This window comes from Microtus oregoni, unplaced genomic scaffold (assembly GCF_018167655.1).
Source record: "Microtus oregoni isolate MIOR12 unplaced genomic scaffold, Mior012 000020F_ref0000438, whole genome shotgun sequence".
NCBI lineage: Eukaryota > Metazoa > Chordata > Mammalia > Rodentia > Cricetidae > Microtus > Microtus oregoni.
In genome coordinates this window covers 30,904,546-30,927,088 of record NW_024543079.1, presented here as the reverse complement: position 1 = coordinate 30,927,088, position 22,543 = coordinate 30,904,546, and the positions used below count along the sequence as shown (strand labels likewise).

At 40.1% G+C, this 22,543-nt stretch overlaps 1 protein-coding gene across 2 annotated transcripts in view; it reads left to right on the top strand.

Moving 5' to 3' along the window:
* The window catches only part of Snap25 (synaptosome associated protein 25), a 75,147-nt gene extending 52,846 nt beyond the window's left edge, over positions 1 to 22,301 (top strand). Inside the window, exons 4-8 of one of the 2 annotated variants that reach the window (XM_041670788.1) lie at positions 2,067 to 2,115; positions 8,752 to 8,869; positions 12,755 to 12,880; positions 16,359 to 16,503; positions 20,976 to 22,301. In XM_041670788.1, coding sequence (XP_041526722.1) covers positions 2,067 to 2,115; positions 8,752 to 8,869; positions 12,755 to 12,880; positions 16,359 to 16,503; positions 20,976 to 21,044 — 507 coding nt within the window. In that variant the 3' untranslated portion in view covers positions 21,045 to 22,301. Of the gene's footprint in view, positions 1 to 2,066; positions 2,116 to 8,751; positions 8,870 to 9,050; positions 9,169 to 12,754; positions 12,881 to 16,358; positions 16,504 to 20,975 lie in introns of both variants that reach the window. The other variant, XM_041670787.1, reaches the window with a different exon arrangement.
* Positions 22,302 to 22,543: the final 242 nt, after the last annotated feature.

The window sequence follows — 22,543 nt, the reverse complement described above, 5'->3', positions numbered from 1 at the left end:
GCAGTATCACCATCATAATCAAATATATGTTAGCTAATTTAACTCTTATAGCCACATTTTACTAATACCTTGATTCCCCTCTTTAATTCAGAGGACTTTGAGACATTCTGTGGTTAAGTAAATTGCTTAAGACACATTGTAGGAAATGGTAGCTACGATATTCATGAGCATGAAACCCCATTGCAGAGTATGGGTTTCTAAATATAGCACTTCAGTTTCATTCTGACTTAAGTTTCTTTTTCGTTAAGATTTCCACATCAAGCGAAATGATCTTAGGGAAGTAGTTCATCCTAAGCATGCTGAAATTCCCTTCAGATCAAATACGACATTGGAATGTATTCCTCCTTGAATCCCACTCAGGCACCCATGAGCTGAACTGGTTTTGAGATAGATATACTGTGTAGTGTAGATGGAAGTTTCTGTCCTGCCAGGTCCCACAGCCCTTCAGTCCCAACAAAACACACAGAGGCCTATACTAATTATAGACTGGTTGGCCTATTAGCTCAAGCTTATTATTAACTAGCTCTTACAACTTAAATGAACCCAAAATTCTTATTTATGTTTAGCCATGTAGCTTGGTACCTTACTCAGTGAGGCATTCTCATCTTGCTTCCTCTCTATCTGGCTGGTGACTGCAGACTGAGCCTTTCCTCTTCCCAGAATTCTCCTTGTCTGGTTGCCCTCCCTATACTTCCTTCCTGGCTACTGGCCAATCGACATTTTATTGAATCAATACAAGTGACAAATCTCTACAGGGTACAAGAGCACAGCAGTGTAGAGCTCATTTCATCCTTATTATTACAGTGGGAAGTAAGAGAGCTCTTACTGTTCCCTTCTGACCACAGGGTGGGCGCCAATTGTAGTAATAAGGGCGGCAGGGCTGCGTTCCCAGCACCCCGGCCGCCTGCTCGGCTAGCTTATGCCCCAAAATAATTACACAGACACTGTATTCTTTTAATCACTGCTTGGCCCTTTAGCTCTAGCACTTACAGGCTAATTCTCACATCCCGATCAACCCATCTTTAATAATCTGTGAGAACCGGTCTTACCGGGAAGATTCTAGCCTAGTCCATCCTGGGTTGGAGCTTCATGCCGTGTGTCTGCCCGGGAGCAGGGCATGGAGTCTCTCTCAGGCGTCTGCTCCCGAGAGGAGAGATGTCGAGACTCTGACCTCACTTCCTCTTCCTCCCAGCATTTTGTTCTGTTTACTCCACCCACAGGGCCAAGCAGTTTCTTTATTGGCCAATGACCTTCCTCCATCATTCTCCCATCCACTCCCATTCCCTTTGTCCCAATAACCTAGGTAGTCTTGGTTTGTGTGGGGCAAAAGCAGTGAGATGAAATGTGTTTCTAGAGGTCGCTGTACAAATGTGTAGCAACCCAGGAGAGGAATGGTTTTTTTTCACACTGCATTATTGTACAGAACTGGGGATTTCAGAGAAAAGTATTTTCTGATCTCACTGCATCTTCCAGATCTTGAAGAACTTCTCTCCATAGAGAAAAGTCAGAGAGTCAGTTTTCTTTTGAGCTGTGCTTCTCAGCCTCCGGAAAGCCATACTGTTCCATGATAAACCTAAGCACCAGGATTCCAACATCCTTATGTATCTCCCATGGGGCATCCCTCCCCTGGCTATTAATGGACACTTTTTGGTCAAACTTGCCAGAGGGGAAAAAAAATCAACCTAGAAGACTGTGAAAATGTTGCTTTCTGTGTTGTGAGAACTATAGATATTTAACTTTTCAGGTATAGAATTATTAGATAGTATTAAGTACATGCATTCCAATGTGTCCTCACTGTATTGAAGGTCACAGGTCCACCCGATGGGGAAGGACTACTACCTGTCTCCACGTGGCCCTGAGAGTCACTGATGGATGAGGTTCACCCTTTACCCGATTCCTCTGGTCCCTACCTAGCCCCTTAATGCTCTCGTCATGCGTCTTCCCTTTGTTTCCCGTTGGTCCTTCTTCATTTTCCATATTGAGGAATAATTGTCTCCTTACTGATTTCTCTTTCTCTTTTCTCTCTCTAACTCCTTTTCAACTTTGCTACCATTATTGGAATGTAGAGTAAAGATGCTGGTATCAGGACTTTGGTTATGTTGGATGAACAAGGAGGTAAGTTCAGATTTCTTCAGTAAGAACAATTCTGCAACTGAATAAAGTCACAGCTTTTAATTTTTGTGCACCCTCAATGGCCATCTGCATGTGTTACGTGTATATATAAGTGTAAGGGTTCTAGAAAGCTCGCCTTGCTAATTTTCTTTTTCTGTTGAATATATTAAATGTGGAGATGTCAAGGCCTTCTTCATGACTGAATTAATGATACTGCTGTCTCTACTATATACATCGAGATAACAGATTTTAAAAGCAAAATCTATGTATGTCTCTTAAAAGACAATATTTTAGACAGTGTTGAGAATTTGCCTATTCTTCTTACCACCAAACTTTCCCAATAAATTTGGTTTTTTTCCCATTAATGTCCAAGTTATGGGATATAGTATATGAGGTTATGCATTTCCTCTGACCATCCAAATTTAGTATCTGAAAGTTTTGGTTTTCAAATCATTACAGAGGTTTCCCCAGAATAACTGAAAATTATTTTCTCATGGGGTATTTAGAAAGTAGAAATTTTAACCAATCATAATATTTTATCTATTTTAGAAACATTTTTGGAAAGGCTAGGAGTAACAAAACTCAGAGTGTCAGGATGTTAATAGATCATCTCTACACACTGAGGTAGAAACTATAAAGGTAATCCCATGTTTTAAATGGACTCCAAATGTCTAAATATATGGTAATATAATGTACATAATTCTAACCACAAAAATTCCATTTTGTGTTCTTATAACAATGAGATAATTGGACATTTTTATACTTTGCAAAGACATTAGAAAAACATTGCGACTGTGATTTTTTTTCCAGTGGCAAATATAAGAATGTAAAACTCATTCCAGCAGGTCCGTAATAAACTCCAAGCACAAATGTCAAGCTGAGAGAAAAATTGCCATGCTGAGAGCCTGGCATAAAATACTTTTCCTAAAATATAGAGAGCCTATGCATATCATCAAAGGGAAAATAACAAGAAGAAAAATAGAAATAAGATATAAAACTTCACTTTGCAAGTAGACATGTAAAATATTGTCTCAAGCATCAGAGATAATTGCATGCCAAGTTTTGGCAAATTGACCCAAAACATAAAAATTGAAAATAGAAACACTTAATTTCCACTGGATGCTGTGGTCTGAAACACATGTTATAAGGAACAATTTAATATTAATATCTTCAGTTTTAAAGTGCACCTATCCTTGACCAAAATATCCCATTCCTAGGACTTTTGCACTGTAGTTAAACACTAACAATTATGTAAAGAAAAATGAATATGCCTTACTTGTAGTTTTTTAAGACTAGGAATGATCTAAATATCTGTCCGTGGAAAGATCAACTAAGTCAGCTAGGGTATGCCTGTGAAGAGATGTTCTGCCCTCAACACAGTACATAAGTGTTTAATGATTTCTGGACGGTTAAGGTTGGAGTAAGAAGAGAAGACAAAAAGCCATGGCATTTGAGGTGTCCTGAGAAGTAATTAGAAGCATTAGAGATTTATTTAGGGAATGCCTATGATGGATGGATATAGAAAGTAAGAGCCTGTGATTTTTGGTTGTGATAGTAAGAGCCTTTGGAATGTGATAAGGGTCTAACACCTAGAAAGGGAGCTGGAAAGAAAAGGATAGAGTGGGAGGAACCCCAGACTAAAAAACTATTCCGAGAAGGTCTTAGCCAAGCTAATGGGGAACCCAGAAGCTAAGATTGACACCCCTAAGTAGAGAAGAGAAGACCTTGTTGGGCAGAAATGCCACAAACCTGGCAGTCCCACTATACTTGGGTATTAACCTGTAGCATCTCGAGAAAGCATGACCATAGTATGAATGCTATGCAACACATCAGTGCAAAGCTACACCCTACTTCTCTGACAGGTTCCCTCCATTGCTTTTGTTTTTGTAATATTTAGTTGCATTAAACTCTTTTCAAAATATACATCAAATAATTGTAAAACTAGGGAACAAAAACAGTTATACACCAACCTCATCACTTTTCTTCCACTGTTCAAATTAGAGTTGGTTGAAATCTCTAAAATTAAGAATCCAGTTGAGTTCTGTTCTAAAGGTATTAAGGATTGCTCTAATTACTTTCTGGTTTGATCTGTGTCACAATGTCTCAGCTCTGAAATGTGGGGTGCAGCAAGCCATTGCATGAAAAGTAGTGAATCAAAGGTGCCCACATAGATAACCAGCTCTTTCATTTAGTACTCAGCAGTGTGGGGAAAGGAGCTTTACAGCAGAATAAAGACTTGGGATAATGTCTTCTTCCTTCTCTATAAAGTACGGACAAAAAGACATGATATGAAAAACAATAGACAGAAACATGGAGCCCTAGAGAGAAAGGCTGAGGATGTAGCTTAGCTGTAGAGCTACAGTGAGGTCCTTGCTTAAGGCCCCAGCATCACAGATGAAGAGAGAGGAAGAAAGGTAGAATATGAACAGCCTTTTGCTTACCTGAATTGAAAATATCCTTGTACTTTGATAAAGAAAATCTAGAAGTACAGTGTGCAAAATCCCCATACATATGCAAAAATTTATAATTCTTAAATATGATAATTCCCATAAGCATCTAGCTATTATTACCTTAAAAAAAAGCAAAGAACAGATTCCCACCCCAGGATAGCGAACGTTTTCAGCTGAAACATTTTGCAGTCCTCCAGTAAGCATATTTCCCATGAGAGTTTGTGTTATAGAAGATGTGTGGCAAACAGCTCATTCTGACAAAAAATAGATAATTAAAAACTACAGTTGTAAATCTTCAAAAGTGGGTGATCTGGGGCTTGTCTGACGGGGTACACATTCCATTTTTATTAGGAACTTAGGGCCTTTGCAAGTGACAGATGGGTGTGCCAACCACATCTTCCTTGCATCTTAATAAGCCAATTTATTTATTTAATTTAATAAACATTAAATTAATAATATTTAATTCTGTTTGTGCAATATGTACTTGCTTAGGTCAGTAACTGCTTTTTGATTTCTCTCCAACTTATGCTGTACTAATTTTGTCTATGCCTGACATCCAGAGTATTAACCATTTCTACCTCGCAGCTGCTCAAGGAACGGCAAGCAACAACCATCCTCCTGGAAAATTATTGCACCTGCTGTGGAGGCAGTCCAGACCTCTGCAGGTTCTCCAACTGAACAGTTACCCTGGGAAGGTCCTTATAGGATTCTTGTTTTAGACCTAGCTATCAGGGGCACCAAGGAGCATCAGGCATGACAGACAACTCTGGAGGCATATAGAGCCCTGGGACTTTTGTTCCCCTAAAAATGATGTCTCTCAAGACATCATATAATATAAAGCCTGAATGGCTCTATATTAACTTGAGTACTCTTATCTTTCATTTCCATTTCTCTTCTTTCTTTTGTTAGTCTTCTGGGTTGTTTGTTTTGATGACTCAGTCCAGGATCTCTGAGAATGCACCTGTGATGAGCTCTAAATTAAATAGTAAAATCTCTGACCACTGCTGGCAGAAAAAAAAAGACAAAATGAAGGTCAATCTAGAAGGCCATCCAACTATCTTAAAGTTAATAGCACTACAAAACAGTGTTTGACAAAATACCCCACCCCTTCGCTAATTCACTCTCAACCTCAGTTCAGAAATACTCAGGTTGTTCAATGTGGTAGCCAATGTGGATATGTGGTTATTTCACTTTGTTTAAATGAATTTCATATCGTTCATCAGTATTAACGAAAATGGTAGTATCTTTTACTTGGATATTAGTATGAAGGTGTGCATACTAGGTAAAACAGTTACTGTCTTTTACTTTAGGACCAGACTGAGTATTCTAGGGTCTTATATTCCTCTATTTAGATGATAGTAGAAGAAAAGATGTCTAAACAAATCCTCAGGAATCTATCTTCTACTGGTGAATCTATCGTAGAGATATCATGGCAGAAACATAATTGTTTCAGTCTCTGCTAACAACATGCAGTATTGGCTATTAGAAGACTGGAAGATACTCAGGACAAAAAAAAAAACTGTTCTCTTCTCAACCTCCAAGAATAAACACAAAGCTTAGGGAGAGAAAACATAGTCAACCCTGCACAATATACTATAAGACCCTCACAGATGCCATTCTACACAGGAATGAAAAGAAGACATGGATGCTCTCACGAACTTCCTGAAGAGTGCATCATGGGAATCATTCTAAGGCTACCAAGTCTTAATGCGTCAAACATGCCCATAAGCATTGGCAACTCAGCACAGTAAAGTTCATACTGTAGCTAGAATACCTGGACAAAATAGTTCTAGGCTTTTTTTTTTCCAAATCAAATTCAACATCATATTTTTCTCTTTCAGTCAAACATTTGCTAACAAAACTGCAAACCATGGCAGAATGCAGTTTTCAGAAGTTTGAATATGGATGTGTTCATTTTTATCTTTCAATGACCTAACTCATAGGCCTAACCCTTCTGGTCAGTCCACATAAATACATTACCTCTTATTCTCTAGAGGCACCAGAAATAAGGCATCTGAAATCTTGGCAGAATGTCAGGATTTTTGCAGAAACAAAAAAAAAAGCATAAATTGTTTTCTAAGTTAAGAGAAATGCGTCAGGTGGTCCAGACATCTGAAGATGTACCCCTTCTGAATGTGTATTGCTGCCATCGTTTGTGCCCTACAGGGAATTTGCCCTTTGAGCCCAGGTACCCCCTTAAATCCACCCTAACACAGCACTCTTCAAGTTACCAGCAATTCTTTTATTTGAACCAGCATCCTTATTCTATCTGTATGCATCATGGTCCTTCATTTAATGACGCATTGATAAAGGCATGAACCGTGTCAACCAAGACACATAGGAAACGAAGAACAATTTAAGTTTTATGAAAACACTGTGTCCTTTTCCTTATGCTTTAGTCCTCTCACTTGAGTATTAAATTTGATTCACAAACCGATTTATTATGTTCTTAAAAAGGAAACTGGAGTTAAGTCATTAGTTTAAAAAAATAATCAAGTTTGGCATGATTGTGCTTCCGATCATGTGCTAAGGATGCTGGGCTACAGAGGGAGATCCTGTGTCAAAAAGGCAAATAAACAAACCAGGAAGGGAAGCAGGCAAGAGAAAGGGGCGTTCTCTCAAATATGAGGGAGGAGGAAGGGAGAAAATTCTTGCATGTAAAGATTTCTGGGCCATCCCTGTCTCTGTGCTCTTGACAAGAGAACGGTGCCACTGTCCCTCCACATTGACCAAACACTGCAGTGTTTCCATCAGCTTCTGCAAAACATAGAGGTGGCAAAGACTTAATCAGTGACAATTTCTTCTTTTGCTTTAGTGAAGAGAGCCAAAAATAATCTTTCCATACCCAGATTCATGCTGTCCCTACTTGAGTCCCCAATGAGCATCGTTTAGGTCTCACAGTGACAATGTCCACATCATACACTTATGTGAAATGGTTTTTAGGTGATTGTTTAGCCCCTTGCGCAAGAACTGTGCTCATGTGTTATACCCTAGGCATGCCGCTGCTTCTAGAGGCACAATCATCAACGCATGCATGAGAATATAGACAGAAAGAGGAGCAGGGTGTAACTGGGTGTTATAATTAGACAGCCAAAATATCATATTGCACTTCTCCTTTAATGGTCTTAAAAGCTACTTGACAAGTCCCCTTCATTAAACTTGCAGTTACCCTAATTTGGTGACACTTTTGAGAAATCAATCAATTTGGTTTATGTAACCCTGGCAACCTAGAACGGATTCATTTTTTATGAGTATCGAGCTGTGTTTCAGAGGCACTGAGGACAGCTTTCCTTGCTTGCAGCAATGACACAGTGCCATTCTGTGTGCCAATCTGTTGCCCCTCCTCCAAAGAGATGTACATTCTCCTTGTTCTCTGACCAGGTCAGTTGTTAGCAGGTCCACATCGTAGACACCAGGGAACCATGGTAGAAGGAAATGTCTTTCCCAGCTTTTGTAGCAAGTCACTCACAGGGTAAGAAATGAATTGAAATGTTTTGCTTACAGTATTGTTATGCTGATGTTGCCTTCTTTTCCAGCTCCTATGAATTAAATAAGGAAAACTAAGAACAGACCATTGGCCACCTTTGGCTAGACAGCTACTCCTGGGGGAAGAGCAGAAACTTATAACTATGTCTATTCCTGCTTACTGTTTTGTCGTTTGCCACAAAGAAGTAAACACATTCTATTTTCTCTTTTTATCTGATTGGGGATACTTAAAAACCAAAAGATATGGATATTTTGAAATTGGAGCAGATAATCTTTCTCCAAGCATTGAATGGGAGCCCCTTAAACATAAATTAACACCTTGTTTTTCTTTCTCTTGGTTTTCACTGGTGTCTGAATCAATACACTGCTGTTTCCCTGGATACGCAAAATCAAACAGACCTTTTGATCCCATCCCATCGTGTCTGAACTGCAATCTATTTTGAGCATCGTTCTTGTTCATTTCCTTCCACCCATGTCTACTTAGGGCAGCAGCAGCCGTCTACAGCAATGCATCCTCCTGGATAATGCATTGTAATCTCAATCTCTCTCTTTCTCTCTCTCTCTCTCTCTTTCTCTCTCTCTCTCTCTTTCTCCCTCTCCCTCTCTCTTTCTCTCTAATTCTGTTTCACATAGTCATTTCTCATGTTCTGTTGGAAACCCAAAAAAAATTCATTCCACACTATCATCCCTTTGTCCTAACCAGAACAACTCGATCGTGTCGAAGAAGGCATGAACCATATCAACCAAGACATGAAGGAGGCCGAGAAAAATTTAAAAGATTTAGGGAAATGCTGTGGCCTTTTCATATGTCCTTGTAACAAGTAGGTACTGGGTACCAGCTCTAATCTGTGGCGTCCAGTTTTCTTTCTTTCTTTCTTTTCTTTTCTTTTTTTGGTTTTTCTTTTTTAATGTCAAAGTGAATGTCTGAAGTTTTGTCTTTTTTTTCTTTGTCCTTTTCCATCTGCTTCATTCTGTGGGGATAAAATACTTGTGTTTAATCAGAACAACTGGAACGCATTGAGGAAGGGATGGACCAAATCAATAAGGACATGAAAGAAGCAGAAAAGAATTTGACGGACCTAGGAAAATTCTGCGGGCTTTGTGTGTGTCCCTGTAACAAGTAGGTGCTGCCTGCCTGCCTGAAGCTTTGGTTTTCCCAAGGCTCATCTCCAAGCCTTGACTAGCTCATTCCTGCAGGCTCATAGGCAGGATGAGCATGTGGCATGCAGAACAGATCAATACCGTCTCCAATGCATTCATCTCATAGCATAGATAATACTAGTGGGAGTTACTGTTGATGCATTAAAAATCAGGCATACTACAGTGGAAGCCTCACTATCAGCAATTTTTATTGATGAACATTTCAACATTTTTCAGAAAGTGTACTTTGAGACAGAGGCACTCAGGGCACATTGTTTTCCTCAGTCCCAAGAATGAAAACTATAGATTTAGAAAAGACTTGGGGTAAGTGTGGAGAGTTAGAAATGCATGTACCAAGGTTTGATTTTCTTTTCTTTCTCAGAAGTAAAAGAGACAGGCTAATTTGACCCAAGTAAGCCTCTGCAAATCAAAGTGTCTGGCAGATTCCCTCCTGACTGCCCACACAGCCCCTGCATTTGGTCATGAGGTGCTATAGCCTCACCCGGTGCAAAGGCATCCTCCTCAGTAAGATGCAGTAGTGCCCGTCCCAAATTGGACCCAGCTCCTCCAACTCTTCCTCTTGGAAGATCTGCCTGTACACTGGCTGAAATGTTGAAATGTGTAGATTTTGCATGCACGACATCACAAAACATTTAACTGTTCTCAAGGTTCTGCAACGCTTTTTTGGAATGTAGCAGAAATGTGACATGTGGTTATAAAGGTTTGCAACAGAAAGAACCCAAAACTCGAGGGTTCTAGAAGATAGTTTCATTTGGCTAGCAGTGGGGGGGAAATGCATGAGTGGATTGCCCAACATGCATTTGGAAAATTAAACTCGTTACCTGATCTCCCTCTCCCCTCCCCCTTTCCCTCTTAAAAGAAGCCTTTTACCCCAAAGCTCTCCTGACCCTGGCTTTTAGAAATAGAAATTGATGTCATTTTTGAGCAGATTATATGACCATTCACATCCTTTAAACTTTGAGGCTGATTTGAAATATCCCACTTCCTGCTTAGGAGGGGAGGGGCTCATTTTACCAATAAATAAAAAACATCTTTTTTTAAAAAAAATGAATAACTAAAAGAATTCTCTACAGTAAAGCCTGGCTAACTGGAATCCAGCTCACAGGAACCCTCAGCTGTCCAAAATTTTGTTTCTTTTCTGATTTTAGCCAAAGAAAAGTGGTACAGGAGTAGTGGGAGGGAGCAGTCAGCCCAGATTCAAAATGTTTTGTTTTCTGGGGCATCTGGCTCATTTGCAATGTCTCACATAGTCTCTATTCCACAATCCCTACCTATGAAGAAATTCATAAGTGACAAATTAGACCTGATTTTAAAAGGTCATCAGACACATCAATATAAGCCCTAACTGTGGGAAGATTAGATTGTGCCCATACCCTAAGACTCCTAAAGAGAGAATTAGCTCAAGAACTTGAGAAAGATATTTACCAATTACCCTTAATACAAAATTTTCCCCCCAGAGTCTACTGTTCACTAGTAAAACCATAGAATTCTCCAAAATGACTCATGGGCAAGCATTCCAGTTAGTCAAGATTTGACTGTAAACCCTTTTCAGAGCCAACTTACCCGATATTTGGAGTGAATTTCAAGAGACATACCCCCACTCCCTTCATTGTGTGTGAAGAAAGGGGGGGGGGGAGGTAGGGCTCCTTGAGGAAACTCCTCATGTTCTGAAGAAACATGACCCCATACTAAATCCATATATAAGTGGTCCCTAATACCTTAATTCTAAAGAGACCCTATTTGAGCTTCAAAGCTTGAGTGAAGTGTTCCCTAATGTGTGTAAATAATGCTTAAAAAACCATGTGTCACAACGCAGTGGCTGGTGGTGCCCTGGACTCTCTGGGGGCTTTGCCCTGTCTCGGCATGTTTCAAAGGACTATGGTAGATGTACGGCCGTAATGTGAGTCTGTGCAGCGTTGTTGGTGCAGTGGTTTGCCTTCTCTTTGGAAACGCATATTTCCCTTTCCTTTGACCTTGCCAAAGATGGTATAACAGACATTTTACATAGCAGAAAACATCACAAAGTCCAAACAGCTTCTTGCAATCCAAAAGGGAGCCAATGGGGAGGTGGGCTGGAGAGACAAACTCTTGTCACTATATTGAAACTTCATTTGGTGACCTTGTACCATTCACGGAGTGGGCCCATGGCCCTTTGGTGCAGTTAAGTTGTGACAGTAAATTGTGGGAGCTGCTGAAATCGCATTGGTGCATTTCCCAGTTTGTCACCATGGTTTCCTGGTCCTCCATCCACAAGGATTAAAGCCAATTTAAAAATGGCTTTGGCCCTCTAGTGAGAGAAAGAAGGGGGGAAAAGAATTAAATCTTGGTGCCTTAGAATGAAAACTGTGAAATGGGACCAAAGGATGTATGTTGTTCTTGGACTCAACAGCATGTGGTTTCTACTATGCAAAGAACCTAGAAACATCTTTGATTGCCTTAAATTACAACACACCCACCAAAATATGCTCTATATGTTTCTATTGGGCACAATAGGTATGCCTGGATTTTAAGTTTTGTTCCAAGGCAGGTAAGAGAAATGTAGCCCATGGAGACCACACTAGTTCCAAACCACTCTCCCCGGTCATAACCCAGGATAGTTTAAAGTAGGAATCTGTACATACACTACCCTGCCCTTTGGCCCAACCAAGAAGCTAACGAACTGCGTTTCAAATCATCATGAAGGCTATTACTGTCCTGCTAGTGCCTATTTCGAGAATGGTCAACTTCTGGAGTAGTTTGGCTTAAATGAGAATGCTTCACTTTCTACTCATGCCTGTAGCTGGTGCATGAAGAAGACACAGGGTGGGCTGGGGGTTCCTTTTTGGTGCTAGATGGCTTGTTCTCTCTTCTATTTTCCTGCATTCATTTCACTATGCTTCTTTTACTTTTTGTCTCTGTGGACAAAGGTTTGTACATCAACCCTGGATGTATGGTGACTGTTTGGAAGTACCGATATATTATCAAATTCAAAGCACTATAGAGGCAGCCCAAAAACCATCACCCTTGGCCAACCACCAATCCTTTGTGTCTTTCATGAAACGTTGGAAATGTAGTTCACACATTCGTTGGGGGAAAATATATCAAGCAGAGATCGTTGCATGATAATGTGTTAAAAACTTGGTCAAGTATGTTTTTCTTCATGATTCTGTGTTACTGTGGCGTAATGTACACCCTCTACTTGGCAGTCTTGTTTTGTGTCTGTCTGCCAGTATGTTTTTCTGTGTTTTGTGTCTCAAATTATAACCATGTCACTGAAATAGAACTGAATGTTCTCCAGCTATCTTAAGCTTTATCCAATTAAACTATAAAACAAACCAAAGATAAGTCTTGACCACTGAAATTGGCTCAACTGAAAATAAAATACTGAATAGCTGAGGCGTGGTGGTGGCCAACTGTTTGGGTCCAGATTATGATATATCGGTATTCTCTAATGCCTCAATTTAAAACTCATTTGCTTGGTTCGGTTCTTTGCTTAAAGAATTGGTAATTTCTGTGAGCTTGCTGCTCCACCCTGTGCTTTGTCACTCACCCAATTTTTTGCATAGGCTTAAATCCAGTGATGCTTATAAAAAAGCCTGGGGCAATAATCAGGATGGAGTAGTGGCCAGCCAGCCTGCCCGTGTGGTGGATGAACGGGAGCAGATGGCCATCAGTGGTGGCTTCATCCGCAGGTGAGTTTCCTTCATTTCTCTCTTGATGGATAACCAGCACTGTACTATTTTACCTTCTTCCACACAGAATTTTTGGGCTCCCTCACGGGGCAAGGACTAGATTTGTGATACCCTCACTGATTTTTCTAGTTTTGGGCTGGGTTATCACTCAATGAACATCCATCCACCTCCATGAGGTCTTCCAACAAAGAGCTTGGATTTCTTCATGGTGATTGTAGTGTGTCAAGAAGACAAGACCCAAGGCACAATGTCCTTCCAAATTACGGTTTGGGTGCTAGCCAAAGCAAATCCCATGACCACATCCATAATCAGAGTGGTTGTGGAAAGGCACTGGATGACATGGGTTTATTTTAGGCAAGCTGATTAAAGAGACTGTTACAGAGGCATGTTAACAGCATGTGTGATGCAGCATTGATAGCCTAGTAGTAACAGGAAACTGTTACCATTCAGTCCTCAAGAGATAAGAGCAAGAGCTATTACCAGAACCCAAAAATTATGACTACAAAAAGATACTATAGTAGTGAAAGGTAGTCATAGCCAGAGTTGGCTAGAATGAGAAAGGGAAGGAAATTCCCCAAGCTTTGCTTCTTTTATCCTCCAGCCTCCCTCAGTCCAAAACCCATTGGAAGTCAGAGCAAACAAAAATATCAGCTTCACAGGGCACAGAACACAGAAAGTCAAAGAACTGGTCTGAGTGAAAAAAGAGTGAGAGAGAGCGAGAAAATGAGATGTACATTAGCCACTTCTTCTGAGATCTAGAAGCAAACACCAATTTGAGTATCTTTTTAGTATCTGTTTAAACTTAAATACCTATTTTTAAAATTTCTAGTTACATATATCAGCCAATACCTCAGCTCTGAGGAAACAACCAAATATTTTCAATGAAAAGGAAAAGATCATAGAACTTATATTTTTGGGGGTTCCCAACCCCAGTTTATTCCATACTATCATCCCTTTGTCTTAACCCAAACAGCTTAATTTTGTCAAAGAAAGCATAAACTATAACAATTAAGACATATTTAGATGACTACATACATAGGCCAGCGATTCTCAATCTGTGGATAGCAACTCCTTAGGCAAACCTCTGTCTCCAAAAGTATTTACACTATGAATCATAACAGTAGCAAAATTACAGTTATGAAGTAGCAACAAAAAGAGTTCTATGGTTGCGGGTCGCTACAACATGAGGAACTGTATTAAAAGGTCACAGCATTAGGAAGGCTGAGAATCACTGGTGTAGACTGTCATACCAGGACTCAACATAGGTAAGAGTATGTATATGTCCTCATGACTGTCTACCCCCAAGTCATTGTAGCTGTTGACCAGCAAATACTTCTGTGATTGAAATGTGATTCATAAGGTGTAGGGCCTCGATTCGCACCTGTAGCCCTAGAGATTCCAAGTCCAGTTCTGCCTCTAAATGATTTTGAAGTCAGTCGCTATATTAGTATCAACTAGAGGAATGCAGAAGAAAGAAATGGAGAAAGGGAAGGAGGAGCGATGGAGGGACTAGTGCCTGTAGCGAGAACACAGCAACTGAATCCACATGGCTTAACACTGACACAAGCAAGCGCCTATGATCTGTAAAGCTCGGGAGATTTTGCTGTGCATTGGGACCAGAAATGATTACACACAGGAATTTGTTCATTGTTGATGACCATTCAAATGAAATGTAAATGGTAGGAGGTGCTTTCTTAATTTTTTAAAATGTTCTCTGGCTCGTGCTAATATATATTTTAGTGAAGCCAGGCGTAATCCCAGCATTCAAGAGGTCCAGGGGCTCAAATCCAGTTTGGGCTATATATTGAAACAAGGCTTCAAGCAATACAAATTGAACAAAAGAAGAAATAGGCCAGTGCACTCTGGGAGTTGCCATGGGGAAAGGCGTTTACCCCTCCAGTTTTTAGCTCATTCCTGTAACTAGTAGGAGGATCCTGTAATTAGTGCCTTCTATTTGCAGTGAGTTGCCTGCTGTTGGCAATAGAGTACCTTCTTAACCTTCAAGTTGGCCTGTGGAAAGGTGGTAAAATGCTTTGTGAACCAGCTCCTGCCCTTCCTTTCCTACCCCTTCAACGGAAGCCAGCAGATACACATTTCTCTGCTCTGAAAGCACCTGTTCCAATGCCCCTATCCAACCTATGACCTCATATACACGCATATTAAGAATCATCTGAAAAGCAGTTCTGTTTGAATCTTTCGGGAGTTCCCAGGATCAGGAGCAGACAGGTTAACCATGATGTTCACACTAATGTATGTCCCAAGGCAGCAAAATGATCAAATACTGTGGTTCTATACGTCACTTTCTTTTTTCCATTTACAAGTTGAATCTTGGAGATTTATGTTTCAAAAACAACAAAATATAATCTCTACATAATTCTGCCTCTATCCTCTGACCTGGAGTCCCTCAGAATAAATGATTTTATCTTCACAAAAACAAAATTAAGGTATGGGGTGGCTCAGAAATGGCTCAGTGGATAAAACCTTTGTCACTCAAGTGAGTTAAGATGCCCAGAAGCCATGTGAGAACCAGATGTTAGTGCACATCTACTCTTCTAGTGTACCTGTGCTGACATGGGAAGTGAGCTGGAGAAATCCCAAAAGCTCATACATGACATACATGGTGATGAGCAAGATGCTCTAGTAGACATGCTAGAAAGAGGCTGTCCTCTGAATTTTACATGGGTACCATGGCACATACCAGGTCTCACACCTGAACACACACATACACATCTCTCTCTCTCTTTCTCTCTCTAATTCTTTCTCTCCCTCTCATACACACACACACACACACACACACACACACACACACACACAACATAAACACACATTAAAAATAAGCAAAATAGGCTGGGTGATGGTAGGTCATGCTTTTAATCCCAGCACTCAGAAGGAAGAGCCAGGCAGGTCTCTGAGTTTGAGAGCAGCCTGGCCTACAGAGAAAGTTCTAGGAAAAACATCCCGGGATGCACAGAGAAACCCTGTCTGGAAAAATAAAAGTAAGTAAGTAAGTAAATAAATAAATAAATATGAAAGGCTAAATAAATATGAAACACTAAACATGGAAGAATGAGGAAATGATGTAGTTTCAGAAATCATAAAATTAAATAGATACATTTAATTTAATGCCTTCTTTAAAACTATGAAGTCAAAGTGTAGAGGTGCATACCTACAAGATTAATACTGGGAAGGATGAGGAGGATGAATCAAGATCTCCACCTGTCTTAGCTTCATAGCCAAATGTTATCAGAGAAAGATAGAGAGAGAGAATTCAAGGCTACCAAATATATTTTTGCATATTTATGCAAAATATGCTCAAAACACAGATTTTAAAATTACATTTGATGTTAAGGCATGTTGGTATATTGAATAAGAATAAGATACCTCCTTAGGTAACTGCAGACTTTCCACATGCTCTATTCCTTAATACCAACTTTCTTCTCACTCTCTGTCTTTTAAACTTGCTCTTTTTGGCTCCCAGGGTAACAAATGATGCCCGGGAAAATGAAATGGATGAGAACCTGGAGCAGGTGAGCGGCATCATTGGCAATCTCCGTCATATGGCCCTAGACATGGGCAATGAGATCGATACCCAGAATCGCCAGATCGACAGGATCATGGAGAAGGTGAGCCCACAGCTATCAGGTGGTAACTATCAGATACCACTAGGATGGGGACCTCCAGGTGCACTGGTTGCTGGATATTTTGCCCTGAATATTTCAAGGCAAAAACATGGGATTCAGCAACAGAACTAGAATGAAGATTAGAATATAGTTTGGATTTTGATTTATTGCAGTGCTGGGGATTGAGTACAGGATCTTGGGTATGCTAGAAAAGTCCTCCCGAACATACAATTACTTGCAGTCAAGGTTTATCTAAATCTCTCCCATGTCAAGCATATGCTAGGCACCTAGAACACATGAAAATGAGACAAATCATATTCCCACTGCCAAGTCTAAACCAGGAAACTGCTCACCATAGAAATCAGACATTAATTCTCTTTCCTTGCATTCTCCTCATCCCCAATAGTAGCACGGTGAATATTAATTATAATCTTTAAAACTGCCCAAATACCAAAAGGGGAAGATGGGTGCTTTAAGTGTTTAATAATGATTTTATGGGTGTCATTTCTATCTAGGTACTCTTAAGTTGTGTGTTTATTCTTTGTGAGACCCTGAAGTTCTTAATATGAGATCTTGAACCTCTTCATATTATTTTTTTCATTGCCAGGAGCAAAGTGGCTTAATTTTTAGATCTTTTAACTCACAGAGCTAAGTAGTGGTTTCTTGGTCCCCAAGCACCCTTCCATACCTTGGAGGGATGAATAGACAATATTGCTTCATATATGCCCCAGATAAGCAATATCTGAGCACCAAACACGACCGAATCAGTAATGAGCCTCACAAATGTCAGAGCTGGCTGGCAAAATATTTGTGCTTTGCTTTTGGCGGCAAGTTACCACGTGCTTGCCATGGCTAAGCAGCTTTAGCTACGATAAAGCTTTTAATGCAGTGAGAGACGATGGATTTTAGAATCGTATTGAAAAGTTCAAGAAATGCTGGAGCCCATGTAGCCTGATCAAAGCCATTAGAGCCCCAAAGGAAAAATGAACAAAGAAATAATTGCTGAACTGTTTTCCAGAAGGAAAACAATCTGAGAAAACAAGAAGTGCTTGTTGTTTATCTGTGGACCAGAGTGACTCAGAAGCAAGCAACAAAGAAAGCAGGCTTCCAGAGAAGAGAGAGTTTTACTCAGATAATGGGGTCAACCTTTGAGTTACTGGAAGTTGAAAGAGAGAAATATTTATTGCTCCGGGGAAAGCAGCAGAGTCTATCTTCTGCTCCCTCTGCAGGTGTAACTCTCTAGTATGGCGAGGACTTTCTGTATGAAGCCGTGCACAGCAAATGAAAAATAGCTTCTCTGGTTTGCATCAACCCTAGACCGCTGAGTCACTGAGTTAAAGAGAAGGGGCATAATTCCTTTTAGTAATTAGTTTGATCAATATTTGAAATAGAAATTCTTCCTTTTTTTCCCCCACAATTACAGTCTGGACACCATTAAAACAGAGCCCATCCCATTATGTTACTGTTCTGCACCGTCGTTAATGCATTTTCCCCTTCTTAAGGAAGCTCGGGTCTCTGCTATCTATATTCAAAAGGTTCTGCATGTATAGGATTGAGTTAAAAACCACACAGTATGCAAAGCAAAGAGAATTTTCCTTTCTCCTAACCCCATCAATGATCTACACCCCAGTTCCAGCATCACTATCTTTTCCTGTCAGCATTTGGGCCAAGAGTGATGTCTGGGGAGTTCCAAATAATAAGAGTTTTCAGATATTCTTGGGGATTTTTAAGAAATTGCTTCGTGTTCTTGCTGATGGGTGCTTATGCATACAGTCTTCAAAGTTACAAACACCCAGTTGTTCCAGAAAACTAGAAACTAGAAGTAAGTTTCTAGCCCAAGCTTTCTGCAACCTGGTGCTAAGGGAATAATGGAGACGTTCAAACTTCAAGGTAAAGCCCGTGGAAGTAGATGAGTGAGGGGCAGGCTGGGCAGCCCTTGACGTCTTCTGTCAGTGGGAAACACAGCACCAGAGAACTAAAGCGGTTACTTCTAAAAGAGATTTACTGTTCACCAGCTCTGTAACCTGAAAGACTAGAGAACAGTTTCACCCTGGAATGTGAATTATCTGGTGTAAATAGTAAGCACACAGTTCTAGACGGCTGATCTGGGTCAGCACACCACCCGCCATGAAGTTGAGGACTCAGTATGATGGACTCCTTCTAACAATGTCTGGGTTCCCTGGTAAATACTGTGGCCTTTTTTACAAAGGGGAAACCATGTAGCACATATTGAAAATGTTAGCAAGCTTAGGATCCTCTAAAATCAAACATGAAAACTGGGGTGGGGTATCCTCCATTAAAAAAAAAAATCCTCAAGCACATAAGTACAGTGAACGTAGAAGCATTTTCCAAGGGACATACCTGAACAGAGATTCCGTTGTTTTTGTTGTTATTGTTTTTGGGGTTTTTGTTGTTGTTTGTTTGTTTTGATTTTGTTTTCTAAAAGGTGCTATTTCTTTTATGAAACATAAGAAAGATTGCGGTACTTTTGTGTCATGTATTATAGATCTGAAATTTGAATGTACTTCAGGGAGAACTTATAAGCAAGTCACAGGCACACACTTACGGTGTTCCAGGTCCACTCTGTCCTTGGAGACCATCCCTAGAATAGCCTCTGCTCTACCTAAATATCCCCAAAGCTGCCTTGGGAAGGCCAGGCAGTGCATTCATAAACAAAATGGTCTCCATTTACCTTCAGAAAGGACATATCTTTTAAAATGGATTATTTTCTCACTTTAGCTTTTCTGTCTTCGGTCTAGAAACAGCACAACTCAATCTAATGGAACATTTCAAATTGGTCTAAGCTAGTAATTTTCCTTTGCACCAACGTATGATTATTCCTGACACCGTTTGTAGGTACAGAAGAAGGATTTGGAAACTAAATAAAATTGAAGAGATTATCCATTTTCCAAATGAGGCTCCTGGGAATCTGATATAGGTGCCTATAGTTGGGAATAATCAGGACAAATCAGTGTTCTCTCTTAGGATGTAAATACTCATCTTGAAGCCAACTCCTGATTAACCAAACAGATGGCAGAGAACCCTAGCCAGATAATTCAGTTGTGAATAATCTGGAAATATGTTCAACTTTCCAACTCTCTGTTTGAATATGGATGACTCCAGTATCCTAGGAATTTACAATTTTAAATTGAATGTAAAAGACCCTACCTAGTAGAGATTGGAAAGTGGAGAAGTAGGTGCAGAGCCTGTGGTCAGTGAGTGATAAGGCTCATCAGAAAACTAACTCTGGTGTCCCTGGACCACCTGGTGGCTTTCTCCTCTGCGAGACTATGGAGTTACAAACAACATGACCACCTGTGACAGGAAAGAACACAGCCTCTACTCGCTGACTTACCTTTCTCCATGGCTATGGGAACAGTTAATGTCCTAGGGTTTAATGGTCTAACCTTGTAGCATTCCTGTGAATAGGTTAATCCCCAGGCTGAAGGAAGCATGGTACAAAATTATGGCAATTGTGCTTTTGTTAAACATAAACTGGTTACCAAACTCATGGAAGTGAGCCTTCAAAAGGGGCCCTTGATCATTGCTGTCTTTAATGACAACACTCTCTTATGTAGGGCTGCCCCAACAAGAATGCCAAAGGAATACTGAATCGATTTGCTTAAATTATATTTTTTTAAAAAGGAAAATGGGATTAAAGGCCAGTAAATAACCAGAACATGCCAAATTTCAACTCAATAACAATAACTGTAAGATATGACACAATAAGTATTTAATCTTAGGACTAACATTTTTAAGGTCCATTATACATTATATATGTATGCTTAATTAATACATCACAGGAAACCTCTGTAGTGGAGTAAGTAAGAGTGTGGTTTCTGAATCCAGGTTGCTTACATTTTGGCTTTCCCTAAATTACTAAGACTCTAGACAGTATTTCTATCTGCTTTGCTTCTTTACTTGGAAAAAGCAGCAAATAATCATATGCACCCAATGGCTAATGTCATCCAGGTTTAACGAGTAAAACGCTGTTGAGGCCATGCTCATTAGCACTATTCTTTACCATGCCCTTCTTGTAAACAAGAACGTTGAGACCTAAGATGCAATTGGCACAGACAGACTCTGCCGGATAAGTAGGCTAAGAAGGATCTAATGAAGGGTGGCAGTTCAGTTCAGTCGAACAGACAGGACTGCTTCCACAGAAGTCATTGAGTGTTGAGTACCTTTCCCGCGTAGAAAGATAAATAATATAACCCTGTCCTCAAAAAGCAGATGCTATTCAGTGAGGGAAGTGGTCAGAAATGCAAGTCAAGTTTCCACCTGATCTTGTCCACTTAAGGCCATAGCAATGATCTCAGCAGGGTGGGGGAAGTGGGGAAGGGGAGGTAAGAAAAAGGTGATGGTTCTGAATGGGGAAGTTTGAAGGTTGTTTCACAAAACAAGAATTTGAGTGAACTCAGGCAGTGAACAGGACTTCCTAAGGAGTAATCTAAAACTTCTCTCCTCTTTTCTAGGCTGATTCCAACAAAACCAGAATCGATGAAGCCAACCAACGCGCAACAAAGATGCTCGGAAGTGGTTAAATTTGCTCTCCTCCTGTGCTCTCTTCCAAATGCTGTTGGACAAGAGAGCCCCTTCATGCTTTTCTCATGGTATTACCTAGTAGGTCTTGCACACACATACACACATACACACACATACACACACACATACACTCACACACATACACACACGCACACACAATCACCCCATTGTAAGTGTCCTGTGTGGTCTGTCAGCTTCCCAATGATGCTACCTGTCTTTTGTTCTCTCTGGCTCTCTTTCGTTCCAAAGGTTGTACATAGTAGTCATCTGATGGCTCTGATTCCCAACCTAAGATGTCTTGGGTCTCATTTTTTTTCTTTTCTCAGTGGCGTTTGCTGAATGACAACAATTTAGGAATGCTCGATGTGCTGTTGATTCTCTCAATACACAGTATTGTTCTCGTAAAACTGTGACATTCCACAGAGCTCCTGCCACAGTCCTTTCTTTGGGTGTCAGGCTCTGAATCTCTCCAAATGTGCTGTCTTTGGTTCCTCATGGCTACTATCTGTCCTTATGATTTCATGATTAGACAATGTGAAATTACATAACAGGCATTGCACTAAAAGTGATGTGATTTATGCATTTATGCATGAGAACTAAATAGATTTTTAGATTCCTACTTAAACAAAAACTTTCCATGACAGTAGCATACTGACAAGAAAACACACACAACAGCAACAATAACAAAGCAACAACGCATGCTCAGTATCAGGACACTGTCAAGATTAAGTCATACCAGCAAAACCTGCAGCTGTGTCACGTTTTTCCTGTCAACATACAGACTTACTGGTCATAATCATCCCCTTTTTCTTTTTTTAAAACAACAAACATGGATTTGAGACACCATTTAATCATTTCTAGCAAAATATGTTTGGCTTAAACTATGTGAAATGGATGTAATATAGGGTTTGTTTGCTGCTTTTGAAAGCTATGTTTTGGAGACAACACTCTCGCTGTGGAAGGTGTGAAGATGTAGATCTTCGAAGTCTGCCTCTTGTTGATTACTATTTCCCTGTGGTTTGTCATCAGTACAACTCTTTGTTGCTTAATCTAGAGCTATGCACACCAAATTGCTGAGATGTTTAGTAGCTGATAAAGAAACCTTTAAAAATTATATAAATGAATGAAATATAGATAAACTGTGAGATAAATATCATTACAGCATGTATATTAAATCCCTCCTGTCTCCTCTGTTGGTTTGTGAAGTGATTGACATTTTGTAGCTAGTTTAAAATTATTAAAAATTATAGACCCCAGCTATCGGCTCCTGTCTGATATTACACTCATCCTGGAAGACAAAGTCTACATATTCTGTCCAGTTGGACCTAAGAAGCCAGCTGTATTATCAAGGACAATGAGTATAGGACCAAAGACGTTCCATTTCAACACAATCCCAATGACGACGCCCAACTTGCCTTTGTTCTTAAAACCTGTTCTAGATATATGTGAGATACTACATCTATTTACATGTTCTTCAGATAGTCAGCACCTCAGTTAT